The following is a 13,018-nucleotide window of genomic DNA, read 5'->3' on the forward strand; positions in this document are numbered from 1 at the left end:
TGCCCATCTTGTTCGGATAAATGAGGTTCCACTGTATATTGAGTAATGTATTTAATATGTCAGACATTGAAACAAGGTGAAGATCTTATTGTAGTTGGTATTAGTTAGTGCAGTATCGTATATCTGGATACATGAGACAAGGGTTGCTTTGAGATAAACTGAGTGTTTATTTGTGCTAGATGAAGTTTGAAAGAAACATGCGTGTGGATGTTTTCAAATGATATTGGTATTGCAGATCATTCCACGGACCCTGATGATGTTTATTCTGCTGTCAAAATTCTTACTTATGCATTTCAATAGATTAGGGTTTCTGCTGAGTTCAAACCCATGGCCGGGGAAAACTTTGTCTTGAGTTGTAGCACAAAACAGTTGAGAATTGAATAAGCATCTGACACACTCCACTCAATATTCATAGAAAAATAGAAATGGGAGCAGAAGTAGGCCTTTGGCCCATTAAGCTTGCTCCACCACTCAGTATGATCATGACTCCTGCTCTATCCCCATCCCCATCCCCATACATCGATCTTATTTCTTTCACAAATATATTCTTTGACTCTGCTCCGCCACCTTCTGGGATAAAGCATTCCATATGATCGCTGTGCTCTGAGTGAAAAAAAGATTTACCCTCAAATCAGTCTGAAATGGTCCCTTGCTTATCCTGAGACCATTATCCCTGCTCTGAATTGTTAGTGGGGGGGTTGGGGGAAGCAGCATTCTGACACTCGGTTTGTCCAACTGTGTTAGAGTTTCATATGTTGCCACTGAGTGAAGGCCTGCTTGACCCTGATGAAGGGCTTATGCTCGAAACGTCGAATTCTCTATTCCTGAGATGCTGCCTGGCCTGCTGTGCTTTGACCAGCAACACATTTGCAGCTGTGATCTCCAGCATCTGCAGACCTCATTTTTTACTCCAATCTCTCAAAACTCCATCCTAGGAATCAGTCTGGTGAATCCTTTGCTGCATGCCCTCTTTGGCAAGTATACCTTTTCTTAGGTTAAGGAGGCCAAATTTTGCACACCATTCTCCAGGTGTGGTCTCACTAAAGCCTTGTGCACTAAGACTTCCTTCATCGTACATTTGAAACTTCTTCAGTGAAGGCCAACATGCCATTTGCCTTCTGAGCTGCTTGTTACAAATGCATGCCTGCTTTCACTGACTGGAATACAAGGATATCCACATCAATATTTCCCAACCTATCATCCTCTAGATAATAATATACCATTGTGTTTTTCCTAGCAAAGTGAATTACTTCACATTTATCCATTTTATACTGCATCTATCATGTAGTTGCTCACTTACTCAGCTTGTCTAAATAACCTTGAAATCTCTTTACTTCCTCTTCACTACACTCACTTCCAACCAATTTTGTTTTCAACAAACTTAGAAATATTGATTTCCTCATCCAACTTGTTGCTATATATTGTGCATAAGTAGGACTCAAGGTCTGATGCCTGCAGTATCCCACCAATTGCTATGTTACACTCTGAAAATTGACTATGTATTCCTCCTGCTGAAAATGTGTTGCTGGTTAAAGCACAGCAGGTTAGGCAGCATCCAAGGATCAGGAAATTCGACGTTTCGGGCCAGAGCCCTTCATCAGGAATGATGTATTCCTCCTCTCTATATCCCATCTGACCAAATTCTCAATCCATACCAATGCCTGAAAAGTCGATTCTCCTGCTCCTCGAATGCTGCCTGACCTGCTGTTCTTTTCCAGCACCTGATTTCCAGCATCTGCAGTCCTCACTTTCTCTCAATATATTACCTCCAATTTCTCATACTTTTATTTTGCTCAACAGCCTCTTATATGGAAGTTTATCAAAAGCTTTCTTGAAGTCCAGATTCAAATCCACCACACCCACTGGTTCTCCCTAAACTGTTCTACTGGAAATATCCTCAAAAACATCCAGTCGGCCTATCAAACATGAATTCCCTTCCATAAATCCATGTTGACTTTGTGTAATACAGTTGGTATTTTGTAGGTGTCCTGATATTGCAAATTTTTAAAATAGATTCCTGCATTTTCCCTGTTCCCTGATGTTAGGCTAACTAGATTAGACTTACAGTGTGGAAACAGGCCCTTCGGCCCAACAAGTCCACACCGACCCGCCACCCACCCATACCCCTACATTTACCCCTTGCCTAACACTATGGGCAATTTTAGCTTGGCCAATTCACCTGACCCTGCACATCTTTGTGACTGTGGGAGGAAACCGGAGCACCCGGAGGAAACCCACGCAGACACGGGGAGAACGTGCAAACTCCACACAGTCAGTCGCCTGAGTGGGGAATTGAACCCGGGTCTACAGGCGCTGTGAGGCAGCAGTGCTAACCACTGTGCCACCGTGCCGCCCACTGTGCCACCGTGCCGCCCACGAGTCTGTCATTACATGTTTTCTCTCTCTTTTTTTAAAAACAGTGGTGTTACATTTGCCACCCTTCAGTCTGCAAGTCGGTTTCAGACTCTATGAAAGTTTGAAAGTTAACAACCAATGTATTCTCTAATTCTACAGCTGCTACCTTAGCACCCTGAGGTGAGGATTATCAGGCCCTGGGATTTCAGATTTCAATTCCATTAATGTTTCCAGCACTTTTTAATTTACTAATACTAAGTTCCTTCAATTCTTCCTTCCCAAAAGACTCCTGCTTCACCAGCACTTAGCATTTTTTTGTGTCTTCTATGAAGACAGAACAAAAGTAGTAATTTAATTGCTCTATCATTTACTTGTTCTCCACTATCAGTTATCCTGTGTCAGATTGCATGGAGCCTTAACAGCTCTTCCTTTATACGTACTTTTAGATGTTCTTGCCTTCCACTTTTATGTTCACTGTAAGTTTACTATCATTTTATTTTTCTCCTCTTCCTCAAACTCTTGGTCCTTCCTTTGTTGAATTCTAAATGCTTTCCATCTTCAGGCTTGTTACTTTGTTGAGCCACTTTATGCAACTTCCCTTTGGATTTATTACTGTCCTTAAGTTATTTTGTGAGCCATGGTTGGGCCATTTTTCTTGTTGTGTTCTTTCACTGGACAATAATGTATAACTATTACAACACATGCATTTGTTCCTCAAGTAACTTTTAGTGACGTTTACTGTAGCCAACTCTCCCCTTGTACCTTCTTTAGTTTCCTTTGTTTAGGTTTGGAATTCTAGTTTTAGATTGATTTACATCACCTTTCTATCCTAATGAAGAATTATGTGCTGTGGTCACCTTTTTTCAAAAGAACCTCTCCCAACATGATTATTAATCACAGATTCTGGCACAGTGGTCTCCTGTAAAGGCCTCCTGGCCTGGTGCAGTGGCCTCCTGGCATGGCTTGGCAACCTCCCGGTTTCCCTCAGCATCTCCTGGCATTGGCGTGGTGACCTCCCGGCCTGGTGCAATGGCCTCCTCCCATTGAAGCCTACCGGCGTTGGCCTGGCGCAGTGGCCTCCTAGTGTGGGGTTTTGCCAGTCCGGTGTGGAGCCAGAGCCCAGTGTTCTGCTATACTGAACTCTTCTGTGACGCTGGACATTTTATTTCTATAACAAATCTTGTAACAAAAGAAGCTGTGCCTAGGTCCTTTTGCATCTAAGATGATGCTGTAATTGGCAACCTATAAACTTTTCACAATATTCATTAAGTATATGTGATAATAGAGGCTATTCTATTCTATTTATTTTTTCTACCTATTAATTTCTTCTCATCGTGCAAGCTTAAATCTAGGAAAGCTTACCCTTGAGTTGGTTCCTTAAAGTATTGATCTAAAATTCCATCTTGTACACACTCCATGATGTCAATTGCTGCACTATTAATGCAAATATGGTTTGTTCAACCAATGCACAGATTAAAATCACCCCTGATACCCTTGTTGTATGTATCTCTACTTGCCTGTTTAATGCTATCCGCTACCTCAACACTGCCGTTTGGAGGCCTATAGAGAACTGCTTATAATGTTTTCCACCCTTTACTACTTCTTATCTCTACCCAGACTGATTCTACATGCAGATTGTCTGTGCCAATATACTTTCTCACCTTTACTGATGTCACCTTCCTGTTACCAGCACCATTCTACCTCCTTTTCCATTCAGTTAAAAATCACACAACACCAAGTTATAGTCCAGCAGGTTTAATCGGAAGCACTAGCTTCAGGAGCGCCGCTCCTTCATCAGGTGGTTGTGGAGGACACAATTGTAAGATGCAGAATTTATACCAAAAGTTTACAGTGTGATGTAACTGAAATTATAGATTGAAAAATACCTTGATTGTCTGTTGAGTCTCTCATCTGTTAGAATGACCATGATAGTTTCACTTCTTTCAAGTGTAAATCACATCATGTTTTTTATAAAGTTACATTCTCAGGTTAACTGTAACAATTGGTGTCAGCCAGACAATATGTTGAAGGTGTTAGCCCCCTGTGTTCTCTGTCTGTACCATAATGTTTAGACTGTTTCTCATCTAAAAAATGTGTTAACAGTCTTATATGGATTCATGCAGTTTTTGAGCAAAATACAATGTAACTGCAAGTACAAATTCACCCCACAAACGTATATATGTATGTATGTATGTGGGTTTGTGTGTGTGTCTGTCTGGGGATTGTGAGTGTGAGAGAGAGAGTGTATGTGTGTGTCTAAGTCTGTGAGAAGATGCATGTGTGAGTTTGTGTGTGTGTGTGTGTGCGCTTAGGAGTGTCTGTGTGTGTGTGTATAGTGCAATGGTGGCCACCTGTAATGTGACATGAACCCAAGGTCCCAGTTGAGGTCCTCCCTATGGGTATGGAACTAAGCTATCAGCTTATCCCTCAGCTAAATCATATTCCATTTAGCCTATTCATCCTAAAGATTGAATACTCCTTGATATTCTTTTCACAGCTCTGTTCACTTTGTATCCATGTCCCCATAATTGCAATCATATTGTACCTATGTAGAGCTATTTCCATTGTTAATTCATCTACCTTACAGCAAATGCTCCATGCAAATGCACCTTTAGACTTGTCATTTTGACAGGTTTGTATGCCCTATTGTAGTAAAGAATATTCCTGAAAGGTTAAAAATTGCACAACACCAGGTTATAGTCCAACAGGTTTATTTGGAAGCACTAGCTTTCAAAGCGATGCTCTGAAAGGGTATCGCTCCCAGTCCTGCTGAGATATAGCCAATCCAACTTGTATGGATCTCATAGAGTCATAGGGGTATACTGCCCAGAAACAGACCCTTCGATCCAACTTGTTCATGCTCACCAAATATTCTAAATAAATCTAGTCCCATTTGCCAGCATTTGGCCCTTTTCCCTCTAAACACTTCCTATTTATATAATCATCCAGATGCTTTTTAACTGTTTTAATTGTACCAGCCTCTCCCACTACCTCTCGCAGCTCATCCGCATACACACCACCCTCTGCGTGAAAAAGTTTCCCCCTCAGGTCCCTTTTAAATCTTTCCCTTCTCGCCTTAAACCTACGCCCCCTAGTTTTGGAGTCTACCACCCCACGGAAAGGACCTTGTCTCTTTACCCTATCCATGCCCCTCATAATGATATAATCCTCTATAAGGTCACCCTTTATCCTCTGATGCTCCAGGGAAAATAGCCCCAGTCTATTCAGCCCCACCCTATAGCTCAAATCTTCCAACCATGGCAACATCCTTGTAAGTCTCTTCTGAACCCTTTCAAGTTTCACAACATCTTTCCTACAACAGGGAAACCAGAATTGAATGCAATATTTCAATAGTGGTCTAACCAATGTCCTGCAAGGCTAGAACATGACCTCCTGCATACTGTACTCAATGCACTGACCAATAAAAGCAAGCATACCAAACGCCTTCTTCACTATCCTGTCCACCTGTGACTCTACTTTCAAGGAACAATGAACCTATACTCCAAGATCGCTTTGTTCAGCAACACTCCCTCGCACCTTATCATTAAATGTATAAGTCCTGCCCTAATTTGCCTTTCCAAAATGCAGCACCTCACATTTATCTAAATTAAATTCCATCTTCCACTGCTCTGTATTGTAAATATTTTCTAAATTAACCTGCAATATGCATTTGCACCTCTGGAGCAACTAGGATGTGAATCTGGGCCTCTTGGCCCAATAGCAAGGGCACTACGACTGTGTCACAACAGCCCTTCTGGGGCACTGCTGGTTTTAAATTTCGATCCAGTGATGGAAATCCTGGCAGGCTGTGGTAATCACAAGCAGTTCTGCTGCTGCTAAGAACAAGATAATCATGAATGGCTTCATAGAAGTGTTGTACATACATAATGAGGTGAGCAGCAGAGAACTGCGTGTAAGATTGGTTACCAAGCAGGGCACATAATGAGTAACCCATATTACAGTATATTTCATATTACAGTATCTTGAAACATGGTGACACTTTGCGTTTTGCACATGAGAAAACATTTTTCACTGTATTTTTATATACATGTGATAATAAATCTCTTCACTTGGGCTCTCACTACATAAACAGACTAAGTCTAATTTAACATTGGTCTCATTGATCAAGTTTATTGGTTTAATTAGATTCCCTACAGTGTGGAAACAGGTCATTTAGTCCAACAAGTCCACTCCAACCCTCTGAAGAGTAAGCCAACCCCTGTGTTTACCCCTGACTAATGTACCTAGCACTATGGGCAATTTAGTGTGGCCAATTCACCTGACCTACACATCTTTGGATTGTGGGAGGAAACTGGGGTACTCTGAGGAAACCCACTCAGACATGGGGAAAATGTGCAAACTCTACACAGACAGTCACCTGAGGTGGGAATCGAACCCAGGTCCCTGGTGCTGTGAGGCAGCAGTGCTAACTACTGAGCCACTGTGCTACTCCAAACTTCTGTACTGTCCTACATTAAGTGTATTTGTGTTTAACTTACTTAAATTTCCTGTTTAAACTTGAATTTTCTGATTACAGTAATCTTTGAAAGTTAAAAATGACTGAAGAAGCTTTTAGTAAAAAATGAGGTCTGCAGATGCTGGAGATCACAGCTGCAAATGTGTTGCTGGTCAAAGCACAGCAGGTTAGGCAGCATCTCAGGAATAGAGAATTCGACGTTTCGAGCATAAGCCCTTCATCAGGAATATATTTGATCATAGCTAATTTAATTTTATTTGTTGATCCTAGCCTGGGAAAAATATTGCTCTCAAATCTCAAAATGCTGTGTAATACTGATTTTGCTATCAAATGTAAGATTAAAATTATGGTATTTCTTTGATTTAAGAATTTAATCAGAAGTCACAGGGCACCAGGTTATAGTCCAACAGATTTATTTGAAATCACAGGCTTTTGGAACACTGCTCCTTTGTCACGTGACGTCACCTGGTGTCACGTGACATCTAACTTTGTCCACCCCAGTCCAATATCAGCAGCTCCACATTAAGAATTAAAGTCCTAAATATAAAATTTAATTCAGATGCAATTTTATTTCAAGTTGCTTTAAACTTTTCACTTTTTTTTTCAGTTAAATGCAATGGCAAATCGAGCAGCAGGAAAAGGATATGAAAATGAAGACAACTATTCAAACATTAAGTTCCATTTTATAGGGATAGAAAACATCCATGTCATGAGAAATAGTCTGCAAAAACTACTGGATGGTAAATATTGTATTGATAAATTCGCACTTGTGTGATGTTGGTTTCGGTGTGGTTCATGGTCGGTTACCTAAAAAAATAGTCAACAATTTGTAGCAATTTTCTGATAGTTTAGTGAGTTTGTTAAGAAGAAGCTGTTTATATATAATACATTTATTAAGTAGACAAAGGAAAGTTTGCAAATGTGACAATTGTGGATAATTCACTGATATCAGAGGACATAGTGTTGATGTGAAATGTGTTGGTCTCATTGAAGTTGTGAAGGCAGCATCTTGCTGTCTAGCTGAGGTGTTAGGGAACTGTTGCTTGTGTCTTCCTCCTCTTGTTCTGATCCATCTTCCATCTTGAGAAGACAGCCTTTTGAGGACTGCCTTATGAGGACTGATTGTTGCGAGCTGCTGCCTACAAGGACTGCTTGATGAACATCCTCTGCTAGGGACAGCCCTCTGCCCCTGAGTCCCTGTTTCTAGGGTCCGGTAGCTTAAGCTGTGTCAATCAATTGTCTGAATCCTTTTGACCATTGGTTACTCATGATATCACATCATATTGCCTATCTCCATTTGAAGGTTAGATTTCATTCTTTCTAAGAACAAAATCTTCTCTAAACACTGCAATTATACAAGCTAATGTGATGACTGATTAAATCTTTTGTTTCAGCCTGTGAAAGCTAGTTACTACATGACATGATGAAATGAGGCCTCGTGGTAAATTGGAAATATTAAATATGGAATACTAAACAAACATAGTTTTAAAGGGACCCCTGTTGCCCGCAGAGATGGATCATGTTGAAACAAAATCTTTACCTATCTTTGTCATTTAACATTTTAATCCTATTCTCGATGACTTGCAATTCAGCACTCTGTGTGAAAATGTTAGGAATGTCTCAACTTTGATCCTTGGTCTGTGGTGTTCTGTATTCCTTTCAATCAAGACCACAATTGGGAAGGAAACTTAGACCCAGCATTTTAGATTATAGAGGGTAAAAAAAAATGTGGTTCCATTGGATACCTCTGTATAAATTACTGATTAAGGCCAGTAGTGTAATGACTGTCATGCTCCATACGGTAAAATAATCTTTAGCCAATCATTAAGCATGCTGCTAAATGAAGAATAGTCTCTTTGTCCAGAAGGATAACATTTTTAGAATTCTATCCCACTAGGAAAATGGGCAGACCATTGTTGGCGATGTAAAACAATTATTTTATTGCCTGTCCATTTATCTTTTCTCTCCTTGTTCTATCATAAAATCCTGGATAGTTATACATGCAGTCCAAGTTCAAAGACAAATAGCATCTGTAAATAATATGTGCCACCACTTGTTTATATTCCTGCTGAATTGCGTGATTGGATTTTTAAGCTAGTTTTCAGCCTCTGATTCCTGAAGAAGGGCTCATGCCCAAAATGTCGTTTCTCCTGCTCCTTGGATGCTGCCTGACCTGCTGCACTTTTCCAGCTACACATTTTCAGCTCTGATCTCCAGCATCTGCAGTTTTCACTTTCTCCTACCCTCTGATTAAATCTTACATTGTTGGAGTCAAAAATTTAGAAGATGAAAGCATCAAAGGTTTGATGCACCTTGTTGATGGATCACGAATTTGTATCCTGAAACTTTTTACTTGGTGACCTCCTCATTTTTATTGAAAGCTATCCAGGGAAGATGTTGATATAAGAAAGTACTTGTTCTGAAACTGCTCAGAAGTGATTTAGTCTATGACATTGCCATATTTGCCCCTGTTCTGATGTGAGCACGATCGGAAGAAGCTTGGGGCAAATTGTTAATCTTCCTGAAGGTATAGATATTTTTGGTTGCCATTGTTCTCTTCCAGTTGAAGGATGATCTTATGGAGAAGGGAAGATAGCAAAAATAGCAAAGCTTTTATCTTACAAATTACAGACTTTGTAGTTTGACTATCACTACCAATGTATGCTCTTGGATTAACGTGTGAAGATCAGCATTCTGACTGAATTATCCACAATGGTTAATGCATACAAACTCACTGTTATGGACTGGGGGCATTACATGAAGTATTCAGTTGGAGGAAATGGAGAAGGAGATACGTACAGTTCTCCCATCCCCTTATCCAAGGTACTTTTCCATTAACTTTTTAATAACCTTTTTTTGAGTCTTGACATCCTTTCTAAAGCATTGTGCTCAAAATCGAACATAATACTTCAGTTGAGGACTGACCAGTCTTTTATGGAAGTCTAGAATAACTCCTTTGCCTTTGAAATCTTTTTCTTTATCAAGAAAGTTGAGCATCTTACATATTTTGTAAGAGCTTTCCTAACTTATCGTGCTCTCTTCAAAGATTTTATTTGTTTTCATGATCTTTTTGTTCCTTCATTCCCTTTAAAATGTACAATTTATTCATTTTGCCTCTCTACATTCTTCCTACCAATATATATCACTTCGCACTTTTCTTTATTAAAATTTCATCTTCCATATATTTTTGCATACGATGATGCCTTATGCTAGATTATTGTTGCTAGATTATTAATCCCCAAAGACCCACTGGGAACCTGTGCTCAACCTTGCCATTGCAGATGGCAGATAGTGATATTTGATTTCAGTAAAACTCTGGAATTAAGAGTTTAATGAAGACTGTGATTACCAAAAAAGCCTAATTCGCTCATGTCCTTTAGTAAAGGTAACTGTCATCTAGCTTACATGTGACTCCAGACCCACAGCAGTATGGTTGACTCTTAATTCTGGGCAATTAGGGATGGACAATAGTGCTGGACTAGTGCTGAAATGCCAATTCTCCTGCTCCTCGGATGCTGCCTGACCTGTTGTGCTTTTCCAGCCCCATACTCTCGACTCTGATTGCCAGCATCTGCAGTCCTCACTTTCTCCCCCCTCTCTACCATCCACCCTGCCCCCACCCCCCACTTCAACCTTGTCCAATCTCCTACTTGTTTACTGCTACCTTCTCCTGCAAGAAAAATGGAAATTGTGTCAGTGAGTGTCATACATTTGACTGATGTAGCTGTCTTTGGTTGAACAGCTGCCAGTCTGTGTGATCTTGCAACAGGGCTAAATGTATGAGAGTGAGGTAAAGCATATGAATGTGAGGGTTGAGTAGGTATAGTTAAGTGAGCAATGGATGAGACTATTGCTGCCCTTAGTATGATATGATTCCTGATGAAGGGCTTATGCCCGAAACGTCAAATTTCCTATTCCTTGGATGCTGCCTGACCTGCTGTGCTTTAACCAGCAACGCATTTTCAACAGCAGTTTAGTACACCACCTTCATTGAATGGAATGGCCACGGATGTAGTGCACATTGTGATCCCTGTACCTGTTATCAGGTTTAACCAAGTTTTTTCTCTATCTTGTATTTACAGTGAAGAGACCTTGTTTTTTTTCTTATTCACCCATTATTTGACAGCCAAGTGATCATTTTTAAGGTTTCTTTGACAGAAAACTATACTTATCACCATCAGCTTAGGCAGAAGGAAAGTAACAACTTTTTTAAAAATCTAATCTTTTTGCAGCTATTGCTGCATATACCTGTATGATCCCACTCTGACTGTCTGGCTTTTGACATGAGAGAGAGTATGGGATGAAAAGAAACAGATGCTTGACTTTCAGCTGGTTTTAAGTTTAACTCTACTCCTGACGAACACCGCTTTCCCTTCCAGATGCTGAAACCATGGGCAAAGTCTTATCAGCCCTGTGGCTATTGAGGCAGGAGAATTGCCAAATTTCAATACATTGCACTTTGGTAGATAGCCTAGCATATTCCTGCTTTCAGCATGCTGACCAGAGATGGGTTAAACACTAAACAAAAATACCTGCAGAACTATGGAAAATTCAGCAGGTCTGGGAGCATCTGTGGAAAGAAAGCAAAATTAACCTATAAAGGGGTTCTGAAGAAGGGTCACTGAACCCAAAAGGTTAACTGTCCTGTCTCTCCACAGATGCTGCCAGAACTGCTACATTTTTCCAGCAATTTGTGTTTTTGTTTCTGATCAGAGATGGGATCTGACTGACACTGGCTAAATTGGTGACATCATTGGTGAGTGCCTGATGATAGGCAGACCTTGCACAAGAATGAAGCTTGGCAGATGCCTTGCAGTGTTGGATTTCCTTTCTCAGGATGGCCAAGTTGGGTATGACCACACACTTCATTTTCAGCCTTGTACAAAGGCTTCCAGAGGTATCTTCACCTTGAGGTGCCAGCACAGTGCACCACCAATATCGGCAGCACCTGTCTATCTTGTGGAGTCTGTTAGCCACTCTCGGCCTTGGACACACCGATTAGTTCTCCCATCTGTGCACCTCAACCACCGACCCTAGTTGGGGAGGACTTTCAGAGGCAGTAAGTCAAATTTGTGGCCCTTATATGATCTGAGTCCTGCTTAAGCACAATGTTGGTAAGATTCTAATCCATGTGTCTGATGTGGTAAAACTCTCGTGAACAAACTATTGCCCGTTGTTTCATCAATTGACATTACTTGGGCTCTACTTTGATACAAAATCTGAACATTCCATATATCTTGTGTTCAGAACCAATTTCAATAGCTTTGTTGTTCACATTTTGATTGATCATGCAGTCCTTCCCAGATCAGGCGTCGCTGAGGTAAACAAAAACAGAAATTGCTGGAAAACCTCAACAAGGCTGGCAGCACCTGTGGAGAGGAATCAGAGTTAACATTTCGGGTTGAGTGACCGTTCCTCAGATGCTGCCAAACCTGCTGAGTTCTTCCAGCAACTTCTGATTTTGCTTCTGATTTACAGCATCCACAGTACTTTTGGTTTTTATCACTCGGATAAACATTAGTTAGCTTTCTCCTCCTTTATAATTTATTCACATTCATGGGTGTTGAATTCTCTGATTGTTTGATCATTACTCTTTGGCAATTCACTAAATTTAGCATGTGCAATGAGGGAGGTTGTGAGATTGTAGCATTTGGAACCACTGCAGGAGTGGGATGTGTCTTCAGGACCAATTGCTATTAAAGCCACCCTTTTGGGTGCAATGGTTTTGCGTGAAGAAATGTTACCTTTTAAAATTCACCACATTATCTCCATCTTTCATTATTTAACTATACAGTTATGAATGATGGAAATATGCTTGTTTTTTTTAGTGGTCTTCCATCTGGAGAGAACACCAAGTTTTTAGCTGGTAGTCACAAAGAGTATAGCATGGAGGGCAAGCACAGTGGATTACAGGAAGCACTGCTGTGACATGTTATCTAATTTTGAAGCAAGGCATGTGGCAGGCTGATGGTGAAAATCAGCAATACAGTAAAGTGGTATAGAGCCACATACTGAATACCAAGGAATCAAAAGAACAGTAGTACTGAGGCTGGAATCTGGTAGTCAATGGATTCAGGACAGACAACAATTATTGTGATCTGGGTACAAAACTGAGAAGAATTGTGGGAAGATTGCACATATCAATTTGCATATAGGGAAGTTTAATTATGTGGAATTTTATCTCAA

The 13,018-nt window shown here is 40.5% G+C and overlaps 1 protein-coding gene across 1 annotated transcript in view; it reads left to right on the forward strand.

The window, feature by feature from the left end:
* mtmr7b (myotubularin related protein 7b) overlaps positions 1-13,018 on the forward strand; it is an 82,730-nt gene that overhangs the window by 22,387 nt on the left and 47,325 nt on the right. The window contains exon 7 of the mRNA XM_060830554.1: positions 7,440-7,572. Coding sequence (XP_060686537.1) covers positions 7,440-7,572 — 133 coding nt within the window. The remainder of the gene's footprint in view (positions 1-7,439; positions 7,573-13,018) is intronic.

The sequence above is a fragment of the Hemiscyllium ocellatum genome, chromosome 1 (genome assembly GCF_020745735.1).
Source record: "Hemiscyllium ocellatum isolate sHemOce1 chromosome 1, sHemOce1.pat.X.cur, whole genome shotgun sequence".
Classification (NCBI taxonomy): domain Eukaryota; kingdom Metazoa; phylum Chordata; class Chondrichthyes; order Orectolobiformes; family Hemiscylliidae; genus Hemiscyllium; species Hemiscyllium ocellatum.